Raw genomic sequence first — 16,701 nt, forward strand, 5'->3', positions numbered from 1 at the left:
ATTTACTTTATTTCTATACATTATACAGAATTTCAGCAGCTTAATTCAGTGTGTTTTTTATTTGTTTTTCCCCCAGGTCCCTCGACCAAAAGCTAAAGTGACCAAAAGAGACCCAGCAGCCCCACAGCTTCTTGAACTGCTGGCAAATGATCGTCAGAGTCAGGCTGGCCACATGTTGCTAAATCTGAGCACTGATCCCACCGCATTGATCAGAGAGGTCTGTCTCTGTTCTCTGAGTTAGAGCACTGACTGTTTTTGAGAATTGTTTGGATTGATTAAATTTTACTAATGCATCATACTCTGCAAGGCAGCACTAATAAATGAAGGATGGAAGTTGACATTTTGTTTTCTGTGTAGGTGGTGGAGGCATTCGGTAATCGGAGTGGTCAGGACTCCCTGTTTGAACTCCTGTTTGGACCACAGGCCTCCACTGGATCATCCTTTATCGCCAACGATGACATTCATTCCATCAGCACCTCGGCTCCAGAGCTCTCTCAGCTGGCCAAGAGTGATGCTGGTATGAGTTCTCACTACTCTTTCAGTTTGTGTGGGTGCTCAGTCGCTCATGTGTTTTCAGACAAACTAGAAGCTCAACATGCTTCTGTTTTTTACGGGTTGTAAAATACATGTATTTGTCAACAGATTTGGATTTAATAAAGGGGGGAAACAGTAAAGTTGTAGGGCAGAGATATATGTTTTTAAGAACTCCTACACACTGTTGTGCAGTATACTGAGGACAATTATCAGAATGTATGACTGGCTGTGTGCTGCGGGGTGAGGTGCTGCTACTAAAACATGCTGAGTCTGAGTTGGGCTGCAAAGATAAGTCGACATAATCGACTCGTCGACTATGAAAAATTAATCGACGTAATTTTAATCTTCGGCGCTTTGTATTATTGTTTTGATTGTAGTTGTGAAATCAAATACCAGGGGGTAATACTCATCTGTAACTTCAGTTCACAGCATGAGGCTCCACATTTACAGATACTTTTATGGGAAAAGATCACTCAGTTCATACATGAGGAATATTGATGAGGAAAAATCTCCGCGCCTCGATGGCACTGCACGCTGACGGAGGCTCTGCATTTCCAGCTCCGAAAGCCTGACAGCTCCTGGTGTTAAGCGCCTGATAACGTGATTTAGAGAGTCTCCTTCACTCTCTGTTACAGACAGTTTTTCAGGATCTGAGCCACAAACTAGAGTCAAAACTCCCCTAACTTTTGAAAAGAGAGGACATTTATCTGATGGAGCTTTCACTCTCGAGCTCACACTGCACCGGTAACACTCAGCAGGGAGGAGGAAGGGCGGAGTGCGCATGAGCAAAGTGGAAGTAGCGCATGTAGTGAAACGAAACTTAACGTTTTTTTTATGAAGAGTTATGTCATGCAGAGAGCAAAGCCCCAATAAGCAAATAAACATTAGAAAACAAGCCTAAAGTCACTAATAAGAGGTCTGTCCAACACTGCGAACAACAACTTCATTTCCCTGTTACCTGCTTCATTCATTTTGAGATTTATTTTGTTTTTTGTTTTTGTATAGTACTTATACTTTTTTATATCATCATTAATGAAATAAAGACAAACAAACAAACATGACACAGGGCTGACCAATCAGATGTAAGAACCTAACTCTGGGTAAATGCAGTGAAAATGCAACACACAGGTTGAATTTTAAAGGTCTGCACATTTTAAAGGCCAAATTAGGTTGAAACACAAAATAATTGTGATTAATCAATTAATCGAAAAAATAACCAATAGATTAGTGGGCATTAAAAATAATCGTTAGTTGCAGCCCTAGGTCTGAGCAGCGTTTTCAATCAGAAACATGAGAAACATCAAGTTATTTTAAGGCTTCATTTATCCTGTGCAAATGTGCCACACCAAAAACTGACGTCAGGGAGTAATTCTGAAATTACCAGAGGTCTCCATGTAACACTAATCATGTGTGAATAGGGCTGCAGTATTACAGTATTACCAAACTACTGGTTTAACCCATTTGTGGAAAAAAATAAACAAGTACTGGGATATACTATGATACTATCACAACCTGAAAAATACTGTGAAAGAGTTTTTTTGTCGTACCATCCTGCACCACTCCTGCTTTGTGATAACACTTGTGTTGTTTATGTAGGCTCTATTCTGCTGCATGGTGGTGACTTGCAACATCTCTGCTGGTTGGGGCTACAATGGACCATCCAGGCCCAAAAACTGAGCCTGCAGGATTGGCTGCAGCAGCTCTTTCCGAGGCTGACTCTGGAAACTTCCAAACTGGACACCAACGCACCAGAATCCATCTGCCTGCTGGATTTAGAGGTAGGTGGATCAATGTGGGCTGGAGAATAACACAAGTTGAAGCTTGACTGTTTTTTTTTTCATTCATCTCTAATATTCAAAATTTAGAGTTTTATATTAACTTGGTATAGTTATTTGCTTTATGTCAACAGAGGCCTTATACACATTTTAAGAGATTTAAATATCCTTAGTCATTGGGAAAATATAACAATATTTGAGATTATACCTTATATTTGGGGGCATTCCCTGTAGTATTATCATTACATGCCTTATTGTGCCAAATTAAGTAACTTCCTCTCTTGGTCTTGTTTCCTCCATGCAGGTGTTTTTGCATGGTGTGGTGTTCTGTAGCCACTGTCAGCTTCAGGAGACGGCAAAGATCAGCAGCTCAGTCAACCAGCAGCAGCAGCAGCTCTTTGAGCCTCGCTGCCTCCCCCTCCCTCTTCTACGCCTCTTAACTACTGACAGACAGAGGGAGTGGTGGGATGCCATCTACAGCCTTGTCCACAAACGAGCAGCGTGAGTGCAGCTATGTTTCCACACATAAATGAGTGTTTGCCAAAAATGAATTTCTGCCGTTATAGGTGTAGACCACATGTAGGTTATGACTAGTAACACGTCTGTCCACAGTAGTGTTGTGTAGTAGACCTGTGTACAAGGAAAATATTCTGAATTAGGGTTGCACGATATATCGATACTGCAAAAGTATCGATGCCCCCCGTTTTCAAAAGGAAAATATACCAAGTGTTTTACGTCTCGATACTCCAAGGCTTTTTATTTCGTCTGCTCTCTTTTCAAAGTGTGTGCGTCGTGAAGATAGACATTGAGCCAGTATTATCTCCATGCATCGATGCACGTCTGTTTTCAGCCCGACAAAGTTACCATGCATCTTAATCATCCAACTCATGCTGACTAGCTCAGTGCGATTTCTTAAGCTGCATGCAAATGTACTGACTGAGTTACAGACATCAGCTTCAACTTTCAGGAGTGTATATCTGTAATGAGAAGAGCAGTTACCCAGGGAGAGGAGCAGTGTTTTTTAATCTGAAATTTAATGTTTTACTGCAGCTTCTGTTTCACTATTTCACTTGTACCCGAGGATGATGGCGGTCCAGAATGGGAATAGTGCAATGCCAAACACTCAGCCAATTTTATGATTTATTTTATTTAATCAGTCAAATGTTTTCAAACGAAAAACTTTCAAACAGTAGACACTTCTTGTGCATCACTGGCCACTCTATTTAAGGCTCTGTTTACACAATGCCAAAAACGGTCAAATCCGATAACATTTCGTTGCGTTGAGGCCTTGCGTTTAAATGAGATTGCGTTGAGTTTTGTCCGAAAACGGAAACTTTTGAAAACGCTCTCCAGAGTGGAGAGTTTTCAAACCGCTCCTTTATCCAGCCTCGTATAAACACAGAGCAGAGCATTTCAGTGTTCTGCATACGCACTCACAGTTTTAGGTGAAGGTTGCTCGCGCAGCCACAACTTCCAGTTAAGCCATTCTGGTCCAGTTGATGGCGGTAATGCGCCTCAAGGTTGGATTGCCAATCGTCTCACACAATAAAACGGCAGAAAAAGAAAGAACAACCACAACAATGATGGCTGATTTCCAAGTAGCATATATACACACATATTATAAACACACATACATCCACATTGCCAACTACTGGCCTGGCATGGCCACTACATCGTTGTGACTTGTCCTCTTGGAGTCGTATGAACGCGGCTCGTTTTCACACCGTCCTCATGTAAACGTGGGTGGCTTCTGGAAATACAAAGGAAGAATCTTTGCGGGAGTCTCCGTGTAAACGTGGCCTTATTCCTCTGTCACTTTGTTTCCTAAGTCCCCGCCACACCTTAGCACCTCCCAGCTCGTTAACCCAGCCAAAGCACGCAGGCTACACCCAGAATGTCTTTGTTAATTGTAACCTAACAATTATTGCAGCTGTGAGTTGATTGTGGACTGGCTGCTCATTGGAATGTTATATCGAAGGCGCAGCAAAATACTCAAGAGCACAATCTAGTGAAAGCAGCTAATATCACCCTGGTGTAAGAAAAGGCAGCGATGAAATGCTGGACACAAAAAAAAGCAGTTGTCTGGCTGCACATTTGTCATTTCAATATTTTCATTCTCACTGGCTTACAATCCCTTACATAACAAGTCCGTACGTTTTTCTTTTTGTGTACATCTGATCACGGTTTGTTCACTGTTTGTTTCCCCTGCAGTCCTGGTATGTCAGCTAAACTACGGATGATTGTGCAACACGGGCTGAACATTCTGAGAGCTGGAGAAAAGCACGGGCTTCAACCAGCTCTGGCAATTCACTGGGCTCAGTGTCTCAGTCAGACGGTACGCAAACACACACACACACACACACACACACACACAATGTAACTAAAGTGCTGAGTCCAAAATGTAATAAGAATAAATGTAATAAAACCCCAAAACAAGTTCTTACATTTTGGGTTGTTGTTACATTTCAGTTCAAATTTTGGTGATGTCCCTGATAGTAAGTCTATCAGCAGCTAGCTCCCTCTTCACCACAACCTTTCTGCTGTGTTTTGAAAAGTGTTATCACAGGTTAGACAGCAGCTGGCTGCCTCAGTCCTGGTAGTTCAATCTGAAACACTGACCACTGGAGCCTAAAGTTGTCTTTGTAACACAGGGTGAAGGCATAAACTCCTACTACGACCGGAAGGAGTACATTGGCCGTGGTGTCCACTACTGGAGAGCTGCTCTTCCTCTGCTGGAAAAGATCAAAAACAGGCGCAGTATACCAGAGCCACTGGACCCCCTCTTCCTACACTTTCCATCCAAAGATATTCAGGTTACACTCTTCTCTTCCTTCCTTGATACGACTAGACAATGTTGTGTTTGTGCTAAAGATTTTGGGTACTGTGGTTAGATCCTGATGACTAGAGGTGTGAAAAATATTGATACTGCAGTATATTATAAATTTGACTTCTGATACAATATTGACATCCATATCCTAATATTGATAGTTTTGTGAAAATAAAAATTTATATTTTAGTGAAGCTGGAAGTAAAATCCGACTTCCACACCTGCACTGGGGTGGATGGCGCTGAAGAGCTACTCAGCTGTTTGTTGCCCATAGACTACATAATAAATATGATCTAAGAGTCTATTTGATTAACTTACTGATGTATATTGAGACAAATATTTTATTCCTAAATTTGATGATTTAGGTTTTAATGCCGTAAACATCAATGTTTTCTCTCTATTCATAAAAACAGAAATAATTATAACAAAAAACAAACCAATTAAAAAATATTAATCAGAAAAACAGAAATAATTACAACTAAAAAATTACTCATAAAAACAGAAATAATTATTAGAAAAACAATACAAAATTATTAATCAGAAAAACAAAATTACCACAAAAAACAAATCTAAAAATAAATTACTCTGAAAAACCTGAGTTGTTTTTTTTTCTTCAAGTGAAAGCAATATGCTTTTGTAAATTAACTTACTGATGTATATTGAGACAAATATTTTATTCCTAAATTTGATGATTTAGGTTTTAATGCCGTAAACGTCAATGTTTTCTTTCTATTCTTGGGTCAGTCAGTTTAAAACCATCTGAAGTTTAATTTTACAGCATAGTAGACTGATAAACTCATATTCATAGTAACTTATTTATGCAATATCAGATTTTTTAATGATTTAATGACATTGGTTACCCCAATTAACATTTATCAGTTTCACCAACTGACCACGCATTTCTTCTAATCATTTCTCTGCTACGTTAGTTTAAGTGACTAGTTCAATGCAATTTATGTTTTCAAGTAAAGTGGATGTATGAACCCTGGTTTTGACTTTTAGTGTTTCAAAAACAATAAAATAGAAAAGTTATTTTCAATCAGATAGTTTTGACTTATTTTTTTCTTTCAATTTTGAGTAATATTGTGTGATTTCCAAAACATCTAACTGTGTAGAACATCGCGATATATCACAAAATTGTAATATTGTGATACATAGTGACACTATTGTATCGTGACCAAAGTACCATGATGCATATCATATCCTAAGGTTCCTGCCGATACTCATCCCTACCGATGAAACTATTACTGTGTGACAGTTTAATGTTTAATGAAATCTATAAAATGCTTGATTTTGCACTGTTGAGGAATCTTTGTCCATCTGTTTGATTATTTGAGGTTATGAGCTGCTTCTGCAAACATTCTGCTGTGGTGTTGAACGGGGGTGTGCATTTTTTTGAGAAAGCTACACACACAGAACTTCTGATCCTTTGTTTTAGATCAGTTTGTCTTTGTGTTAAGTAAAACAGATACTGGTTTATGATTTAAATCCTACTGGACCTACCACAGCAAATATATGTGAGGCTCTGATATTAGTTTATTAGAACAAAGACATTGCTCATTTGAAATGAAAACATACTACATAATGTTGAAGCATGAATTTTTTATCTGAAATCTTTGTCATTTCAGATTTCTTCTGTGAAAGGTTATGAAGAGGAAGCCAAGGTCGCATATGCATCACTCCTTGATATTGAAGGCAAAACAGAGGAGGCCATTGCTACCTTGGAAACCATCAATAGCATGTCATCCACCTGGCAGCTGGCACAGGTAAGTCAAATGGTTAGTTTCATTAAAAAAAAACTTTTAATGGAGGAATTAATACTTTAGGCCTCTCATACTTCGCTCCTTGTAAAACTTGTCTGTTGGCTTTACAAATTTGTATATTATTGTCAAAGGAGTCTGGAAATATCTTCTTAGTTAAAAAAACAACACTGTTATCCATCCTATTCAGTTTTAAATTCTGGGTCCTCAAAGTTGATCTTTTTCTGCTCTCAAATATGTGATGTTAGTATGATTGTTGCATTGCTGACACCTCACAGTTTTGTTTTTAAACTTTTCTTTAAAGATTTACCAGCGACTTTCAGAGGAGGCCAGCAATGGTGTTGAGGAGACACAGGACAGGTGTATCACTTTTCTGAAGAAGTTCAGGATGTACCTATCCAAGATCTACAACGGTAACGCAGATGATATCGAGAAGGTAAGTCCTGCATCTTTTAGCTCTAAGCAAGGTGACCTATCTTAAAAGAAAATCATTGACATTTTCTACAAAAATGTGAAAAGAGCACATCTTTATGAGTTTAATTATATTAAATTAAACAGAACAACTTTTCAGCTGTGTCACGATGCACAGTGAAAGTCAATGCTTTGATGCTTTAATAATGAGTTAATGCAAGTTCCTCAAACACTTTTTATTTTAAGCGTGATTAAGGCACATGTGTTTTCCAAAGTGTGACCCTCAGCCTTCCTGTTGAAAATAAAAATAAGGTGCTGCAGTAATATAGCCAGTAAAAAGAAACGAACCATCTTGAGCATTAATGGGTAAACAGGGTGTCCACGGGGTCTTAAAAAGTATTAAAAGTCTTATTTGTGGTTTTATGAGGTATTAAATTGTATTAGTATTCAAGCTTGACTCCAAAAATATTTGTGTATATTTATTTTCCTCCTTGCAACTGTCCCCTGATGGGGACGTTAAACATTCAGCTGATAAAGTTATAGAATAGAATTACTTTACTTACTTAGAGTCAGTAGAAAAAATACAAAAAATAAAAAAGAATAAAATAAAATAAAAACATAAAGACTCCAGTTACAATAAGATACAACAATAAAGATTGTGAGAGGTAAATACACCTGCCATAAATTAACCTCACTATTAGTTTTAAAAAGACAAATTAAATACAACATTACAGCAAATCACACAATCTCAGGCCCATGTCCTCACTCTTGATAATGATGAAATAAATTCTAGTTTTTTTTTCAGCAGGTTGGCCTTGAATAGCTCGTTACTTGTGGGAGTGTCCTTAAACCTGCCTTTAGTTTCATTTGTATTTTCAAGCTTTATTCCTTCTCAGCTGACATAATTTCTGTAAAAATGCAGACCAAAACTGTTAAAGATGGGTTGCCAACACAGCTGAAAGTTGCGATCAAGTCTTTAAACTTTTTGAATGTTTTTTTAAAAAGTCTTAAAACGGTATTGAAATCAACCCCTGGATTTTAGCATATACCCTGGTAAAAAATATGGAAAGTTATAGAGTTGGATAAATAAAATTATTATTTAAAATGGAATTACAGTCAATTGATCTTCCTTACATGAACTTAAGTGAGCTTAGAAAAAAGTATCATCAGAATTACTGGTGCCATTTTTTATTAGCAAAATCTTTAAAAAAATTATCCCGAGAGTGCATTTTCAGTTTGGCTCAACAACAGATTATTATTATGACAGTTGTGCACTTAATTGGGATTTTAAGATGTTTATTATTATTTTTTTTAATTATTATAATTTTTGAAAGTCCTTGTTTCTATTTTCTCTATCTGTCTTCCAGCTGTCTGTTCCCATGGAGGAAATTGTGGACCTCCTCAATGATGTGAACCAGCAGCTGGGGGAAAGTGGTGAGGATGAAGAGGTAGAAAAGGAGGAGGAAAGTCTCAGAGGACCAACACACTCCAGCCCAGCTCAACCTACAGATACTTCTGCCATCATATCCCATATTAAGTTTTCAACTCCGTCTCCCAACAAGAGCATCTCTCCTTCCAAAAGACACCTGGTAGGTAATCCTAAAAAACTTCCGAGATGTATCTGTGACAAATTAAGTTAACAGCTGTTTTGAATGTGATATAGATTTACAACCCATTATTTACTGTTCATAATCGCTTTCCAGATTTCTCCCAAGACACAACCGCACTGGGTGGAGGACCAGAAAAGTCTCCTTCAGATGCTGTGTCAGCAAGTTGAAGCCCTCAAGGTCAGGATGATACATTACAGATCATTTCCCACCAAGTGTTTAAAATAGATCCACTTACTAGGACTATATTTCCTTGTGACAGAATGCAGAGTTCATTATCTCCTTACTTTACAGAATGAGGTCCATGATCTGAGACACAACTCTTCAGGAAATGCTGGCTCCCCCCATCATAAAATGTATGGGGAGAGCTACGGGGCTGAGGGGCTTCAGGAACCATTTACCCCGGTCCAGTCCTTCCATGGGGCCCCCCTAACAGGTAATCCTGTGGCATAAAAGCAAAGCAAGTACAAGTTCAGATTATCTAATGTTTTTGTTCAGTTTGATGTTTTTTTAATTGCATATTTGTCTGTCAGTTGCCACCACAGGTCCCTCTGTTTACTACAACCAGTCTCCAGCCTACAACTCCCAGTACCTCCTACGCCCAGCAGCAAATGTAACTCCCACCAAGGTCGTTATTATCACTCGTTTTCACTTTGATTACAATGATAGCCAAATATTGAATGTGTTGAATCACATTTCTTCTTCATGTGAATTTCTCTACTCAGGCCCCGATGTATGGTATGAACCGCATGCCACCACAGCAGCATATGTATGCCTACCAGCAGCCCACCCATACACCTCCGCTGCAGACAGCTCCTGCCTGCATTTACCCTCCTCAAGAGCAGGTCTTTGGTACCCCTCTCCGGTTTGAGTCACCAGCTACAAGTCTCCTTTCCCCGTACAGTGAAGAATACTATGGGCAGAGTGTCACCCAACAAACCACCAATCCCCCTCTTCCTGAGCCTGGCTACTTCACCAAGCCAGCAGTTGTCCCAGTTCAGCCACCAAAGAGCGTTGAGGGGAAGCCTGTGGACTTTGGGAAGCTCCCCTTTGGCCAGCAGGCCCCGGCTGAAGTCCCCAAAGTGCCTAGTTTTGGAACAACAGCAGTTGCTCAGTCCACACCTTCCACTGCTTTTAAATTCAACTCCAACTTTAAGTCTAATGATGGAGACTTCATTTTTTCAGCATCCCAAGCTAAGCACAGTGAAAGCCTGCTGGGTCTCCTCACATCAGACATTCACCCTAAAACAGATCCTGTTCCAGAGAAGCCCCCAGTCCAAGAGCAGCCCCCGAGCCAACCAGGTATCTTTACATTCGGAAATAAAACCGTCAGTGGCTTCTCCTTTGCTGACTCTGCTCAGAGCACTGGCACTGGAAGTCTGTTTGGAAAAGTGGAGCAACCATTTAAGTTCGGGGATGCTGCCATGCCAGTGTTTGGGGTTGCCAAGCCAAAGGCAGAAGAGGAAAAAGCAGCAGAGAGCGATAACGACAGCACTCATGTTGAGGAGGATGAAGATGGTCCCCACTTTGAACCAATTGTGCCCCTTCCTGATAAAGTAGATGTCAAAACGGGTGAGGAGGATGAGGAAGAAATGTACTGCAACAGGGCAAAGCTGTATCGATTCGACACTGAGACAAAAGAGTGGAAAGAGCGTGGCATTGGCAATGTGAAAATCCTGAAACACAGCACTAAAGGAAAGGTCCGCCTTTTGATGAGAAGAGAACAGGTCCTTAAGATCTGTGCAAACCATTACATCACTTCTGATATGTTACTGAAACCAAACGCTGGCTCCGACAAATCCTGGGTCTGGAACGCTATTGATTATGCAGATGAAGAGCCGAAGCCTGAGCAGCTTGCAATCCGCTTCAAAACAGTAGACGAGGCATCACTTTTCAAGGCTAAATTTGAGGAAGCCCAAGCAATCCTGCTCAAATCACCAGCAAAGCAAATCGAACCCGAGAAGAAAGAGGAAAACCTCAAAGACCAGGATTCACTAGCTGCTCGGTTTTCTCTCAAAGAGGGGGAATGGGAGTGCACCGCTTGCTTAGTCAGAAACAAACCCACAGATTCAAGGTGTGTTGCTTGTCAAACTGCCAATCCCAACTCTTCATCAAAGCCAGAGTTTCAGTCTACTGCTGAACCCAAATCCAGTCCTTTTACTTTTAAATTTGGAATTGATCCTTCAAAACCGGATCCTTCTAACACTTCTAGCTCTCCCTTTACCGGATTTGGTGCTTTTGGAGCTTCAGTACCTTCCTCTTTTACATTTGGCACCAGCACCTCAAAACCTGCTGACACAGTAAGCAAAGACACAGGGGTAAACTTTGCAAAGAAAGAAGAACAGTGGGACTGCAACAGCTGCTTGGTTAGAAATGATGATTCAGCCACTGAGTGCATTTCTTGTCATGCCCAACGAGAAGCGCCCTCTTTAGCAGCGATGTTTGGTAAAAAAGAAGGACAGTGGGATTGTGACACGTGCTTGGTAAGAAATGATGCCTCTGCTGTTAAATGCTTGGCCTGTCAAACTCCAAATCCCACTGCAAAAAGCACAGCCAGCACTGCTCCCTCAGCCTCCTCCTCAGCTTCCTCCTTCAGCTTCACCTTTGGGACGAAGAGTTCATCCAACCAGCCTGCTGAAACCGGGTTTACAATGCCCTTTGGAACTGGAAGCACGTTTCAGTTTGGACAAAGTAAAGACAAAAGTTCAGCATCTTCTTTCAAGTTTGAAGCTCCCCAGTCAGGAACTAGTAGTTCAGGGTTCTCCTTCTCAATGCCCATCCCAGCTGGTGGCTTCAAGTTTGGTATTCAGGAACCTGCTAAAGAAACCTCATCTGATGATCAGATAGCTCCACCAGGGTCTGCCTCAATGTTCTTGAAAAACATTGCTGACAAACACAAGGAAGAAGAAAAAGATGAATCCTCAGAGTCCCAAACAGAGAAAGAAGAGAATCCATTAATTTCAGGAGGGGCCAATACATTCAGCTTTGCAGACTTGGCAAATTCCTCAGGAGGAGACTTCAAGTTTGGCCAGAAAGATCCTGATTTCAAAGGTTTCTCTAGAGCTGGTGAGCAAGTGTTCTCATCATTACAGCCGACTCCTTCAAAGACTGATGCTGCGAATGACACTGAAGACGATGACATGTATAAAACAGAAGAAAATGATGACATACAGTTTGAACCAGTGGTCCAAATGCCTGATAAGGTTGACCTGGTGACAGGTGAGGAAGATGAACAGGTTCTTTACTCTCAGCGTGTCAAACTGTTCAGATTTGACACAAACTCCAGTCAGTGGAAAGAGCGTGGTGTAGGAGTCCTTAAGTTCCTAAAGAACAACACAAACGGGAGGCTAAGGGTGCTGATGAGGAGAGAGCAAGTCCTTAAGGTGTGCGCCAACCACTGGATCACCACCACCATGAATCTGAAGCCCCTGGCGGGCTCGGACAAAGCCTGGCTTTGGATGGCCAATGACTTCTCTGATGGAGACGCTAAACTTGAACAGCTGGCTGCAAAGTTCAAAACCACAGAGCTGGCTGCAGAGTTCAAAGAGAAGTTTGAAGAGTGTCAGAGACTGCTGTTGGATATCCCCTTACAAACTCCCCATAAGCTCGTTGACTCAGGCAGAACAGCACACCTCATTCAGAAAGCAGAGGAGATGAAGTCCGGCTTGAAAGACCTGAAATTCTTTTTGACAGACGATAAAACAAAAATCAAAGATGACAATGACCAGGAAGATATAGCAACCTCTAGTAATGTTTCAAGCCTCTTAATAAAGCCTCATAATGAGACCACAGGCCCCACCTTAGAGTGGGATAACTATGACTTAAGAGAGGAGGCTTTGGATGATACGACTGACTCTTCAGTTTATGCCTCTCCTCTTGCCAGCAGCCCCCTGAGAAAGAATCTTTTCCGATTTGGAGAATCCACGAGTGGGTTCAACTTCAGCTTCCAACCTGGCATCAGCCCCTCCAAGTCTCCTGCCAAGCTTAACCAGAGCGGCGCTTCAGTGGGTACTGATGATGAGCAGGATTCAACCCAGGATGAGGAAAGGGATGGCCAGTACTTTGAACCTGTGGTGCCATTACCTGAACTTGTGGAGATTTCTACTGGAGAGGAAAATGAACTGGTCGTTTTCAGTCACAGGGCCAAGCTATATCGCTATGATAAGAGTCTGGCCCAGTGGAAAGAGAGGGGTATTGGAGACCTAAAGATCTTGCAGAATTACGACAGCAAGCGGGTGAGGTTGATAATGAGGAGAGACCAGGTACTTAAGATCTGCGCCAACCATTGGATCACAGCAGCCATGAAACTAGAACCTATGAAAGGTGCAGAAAAGGCCTGGGTTTGGAGTGCCTTGGACTTTGCTGAAACAGGAGATGGAAACATTGAACAGTTGGCTGTAAGATTCAAGCTCCAAGAAACTGCAAACACATTCAAGCAAGTTTTTGAAGAGGCTAAGTTTGCACAGGACAAGGAGGAACTCATGACCCCTGTGACACCAAGGGTTGCCACTCCTCAAGACAGTGGAGCCACAGCATCTGAAAAGCCTGCTTTAAGTTTATGTGGGAAGGAAGCCATCGCTGTTCTCGAAGAGACCACAAAGGATCGTACAGAGCTCTCTCCAAACTGCAGACCACCAACATCTGTGTCGCCAAGTCAAGCTGTCCTCTCCAAAACAGTAGTATCACCTCCTAAGTTTGTCTTTGGCACTGATAGTGTTCAGAAGATCTTTGGGTCTCCTAAATTTCACCCTGAGTCTGAGAAACCTGCATCTTCTTCAAAGGCAAAGGACGCTGAACCCACTGTTAAAACTTCAACACCTGCATTCAAAATCCCAGAGAAAGGTACAGTTTTTAAGTTTTGTAAAATTACTTTTTGGTTCTTTATTAGTTTTTTTTATGATTGTTTTCCTTGTTTTGATTTGTCTTAATTTCCCTTATTGTTTCAACATTTATTCCTCCATTACTTTCTTAGTTGACCCAGTCGGCAACCTTTTAAAAAATTGAGTGGCCTCATTTAATCACTTTTTTACAGTCACCTCCCATTTTCTTCAAGTACATGTGGAAACTTAAAGGGGCTGTGAGGAGTTTCTAAGTGATCTTGAAAAATTCTTCCTTCTAGATATATGCCTGATTGTTATCCACACTTTAAAATGAGATTATCAGCACCAATATTACAGGTTATTTTTAAATCATACTTCTTAGCCTCCTGATCAGGTTAAGTCTCTATGACTACACCACGTCGGCTGACAAAGTTTCGTGGAGAGAAGAGAATTCAGTGTTTTTCTCTGCTGAAAACGATTTCTGTGACTAATTTTGTAGTGATGGTGGACACTGGAGCCTAACTGTCAGACAGAAAAGGACAGAAGAGCAGAAGAAAGATAAACAGGAGAGAGATGCAGCCCGAGCTAAAGGCCTTTAGCTCGGGCTGTATCACTCTGTAACACAGGGGCTAAGCTGTGTGTGATAGAAAAAGGACAGAAGAGCAAAAGAAAGCTAAACAGGAGAGTGACAGAGCACAAGTTAAAGGCTAAGGGCGTATTCAGACCTGGACTGTTTGGTCCACTTCAAACGGACCAGGGTTCATTTCCCACGCTGGTGTGGACTTTTCATGCAGATGTGAATAGACACAAACGAACCCTGGTGCGGACCAAACAACCGGACCTAGACCCACTTTTTGAGGTGGTCTCGGTCCGCTTCCAAATGAACTCTGGTGCGGTTTGTGGTTCTCCAGTGGAGGTCTGAATACAAACCAAGGTCCATCTGAACTAACTACAGGATACATGCGCCTTTTGGGCCTATAAAGCCACCGTAACCTAAGCCTCTTTGGTTCATACCTGATCCTCCGTCTTCTGTTTAGCCACGCTGTTGCTAGCATGTTGTGGGTCAGGACACGCAGAGCATAGCATCTCCTTGCTGCGCGCATTCGTCTTCACTGTTCCAAAATTGTAAACGGTGTTGTTAAGCTTTCTTTGAAGGAGCTGCTCTTGAAACTGAAAATGATTTTGCAGCTCTATCAAGAGCACAAACACACAGACCTGGAGAGCAGCATGTAGGACTTCCATGTTTACCTCCATTTCCTGGTCTGTATTCTGTGTGCCGCCCTTTGTCAGTGCTGTCCAATGAGAGCACTGAGCGTCACACACGTGGATGTGTTAACAGAATATAGTCCACTTGTAAAAAGTACAATCTGAATACGAACCACACCAAACAAAAAAAATAAAGTCCGCTTTTGGTCTGGACCAAACAAGTGGACCAAAGAACTTTTCTCATCTGAATACAGCTAAAGTCTAAAACGCAAGCTAAAGGCTAACTCAGGGGCTAAACTGTTTGCTCCAATGTTGATTCCAACCCACAGTCAGCAGTTATTCTGCAGTGGTCTGTTCAAACTTGAGAGTCTATCAATAAAATGAAGAGTGAGGTTACGTTAGCTCTGATTGGTAGATGACTGGCAGGACATAACCAGGATTCACTAATGTTACACACTACGGACATGTTAGCGTTTGCCTGTCATCTGTGCTAAAAATAGACGGCTGCTCAACTACACACAAACTGACAGTGTTTAATTGTTGTCACGCTAGCCTACAAATACATCGGGCTGACACTAGAGGTACATATAGCTGGCTACTACAATGTTTGCTTGATGTCACGTTTCAAATCATATTGCTACAAAACTAAACTGATAAATACGATCCTCCTCATGGCATCTTTAAGATACTTCTGTTTTGATGGAAACCTGTACGAAAAATCTACATTTAATTCACTTATCAGTAGAATGGAACAAGTATTTCTTGAAACATGAGTAATTAATGAGATCTGATTAAACTCAGTTTCACGTTTTTATGAATGAACATATTACTTCTGATTCATGGTGACAGTATCCGCCTCACAATTAGTTTCTCTTCGCCCAACGACTCAATATCCTTTAGGGCTGGATTTTAGGCTTTTCAAAGATAACCCAATGGCTTTTTGGACCAGCACATCAACTACCCAGTTTGAAACACCAGGTATTCTAACCACTGCAGTGTGTTAACACTTCTCAGTTGTCACCTGGCTGACCCTTACTACTAGACAGAAATAACCTGGATGCACAGAGTGGACATTGAAGCTAATCTTTTGCATGTCCAGTGTGTGGATGTGCAGTTTTTAATTTAAAAACTTTGGAGTCGTGCAGTACAAGTTGTCTTTGACCTGTATCCTGACAGGTTTTAATGTGCTACTTCACAGGTAACGATACACAAATCTGCAAAGTTTTTCTTCTGTTTCCTTTATCTCTGAGAGTCATGATAGAAATAATGTTCAATGTGTATTTGTGTGGTTAGATGAAGTGCAGCCTAATAGTCATAAATGTGTTCTGGTGATTGAACGAACAGCACCACAAAGAGTCCTGACAGTGGCAGAAAGTAAGAACTTTGCAGACTTTTATTGGGAAACATTTTCCTCAATGCAGCATTACTCATACAAACTAAAACTATGGAAGCGGTGATGTTGTGGCTGTATTTTAATTTAGAGCAGTAAGATGTCCAGTCAGCATTGGACCTAGGAGTAGACAGGATCAAACCACAGTTTTGTAAGCAGCAGAGTTAGAATGTCTCCTGAAAGGTGAGCTGAGAAGATTTCTTGGACAGCGTTCCTTCAGAGAGGAATGTGCTGTGTGAACGTCACACATGCCAATTTTAGGAGAGGATGTGTAGCAACAGCATGAAATGGAATTCCCCTATTAGCCTGGCTTCTGTCTGGGTAAAGCTCCTCAGTTTAGGTCTGCCAGAGTCATAAATATATGCTACTTT

The 16,701-nt window shown here is 41.1% G+C and overlaps 1 protein-coding gene across 2 annotated transcripts in view; it reads left to right on the plus strand.

Annotated features, from left to right (window-relative positions):
• Positions 1–16,701, plus strand: part of ranbp2 (RAN binding protein 2) — a 35,695-nt gene that overhangs the window by 8,308 nt on the left and 10,686 nt on the right. The window contains exons 8-21 of one of the 2 annotated variants that reach the window (XM_074694949.1): positions 77–217; positions 358–517; positions 2,131–2,312; positions 2,614–2,810; positions 4,521–4,644; positions 4,961–5,122; positions 6,765–6,902; positions 7,201–7,332; positions 8,675–8,896; positions 9,011–9,094; positions 9,209–9,350; positions 9,448–9,542; positions 9,640–13,756; positions 15,841–15,918. In XM_074694949.1, coding sequence (XP_074551050.1) covers positions 77–217; positions 358–517; positions 2,131–2,312; positions 2,614–2,810; positions 4,521–4,644; positions 4,961–5,122; positions 6,765–6,902; positions 7,201–7,332; positions 8,675–8,896; positions 9,011–9,094; positions 9,209–9,350; positions 9,448–9,542; positions 9,640–13,756; positions 15,841–15,918 — 5,974 coding nt within the window. The remainder of the gene's footprint in view (positions 1–76; positions 218–357; positions 518–2,130; positions 2,313–2,613; positions 2,811–4,520; positions 4,645–4,960; positions 5,123–6,764; positions 6,903–7,200; positions 7,333–8,674; positions 8,897–9,010; positions 9,095–9,208; positions 9,351–9,447; positions 9,543–9,639; positions 13,757–15,840; positions 15,919–16,701) is intronic. The other variant, XM_074694948.1, reaches the window with a different exon arrangement.

Source organism: Halichoeres trimaculatus, unplaced genomic scaffold, assembly GCF_033239565.1.
Source record: "Halichoeres trimaculatus isolate MK-OKI-2021-1 unplaced genomic scaffold, fHalTri1.1 fHalTri1_scaffold_19, whole genome shotgun sequence".
NCBI classification, from domain to species: Eukaryota; Metazoa; Chordata; class Actinopteri; order Labriformes; family Labridae; genus Halichoeres; species Halichoeres trimaculatus.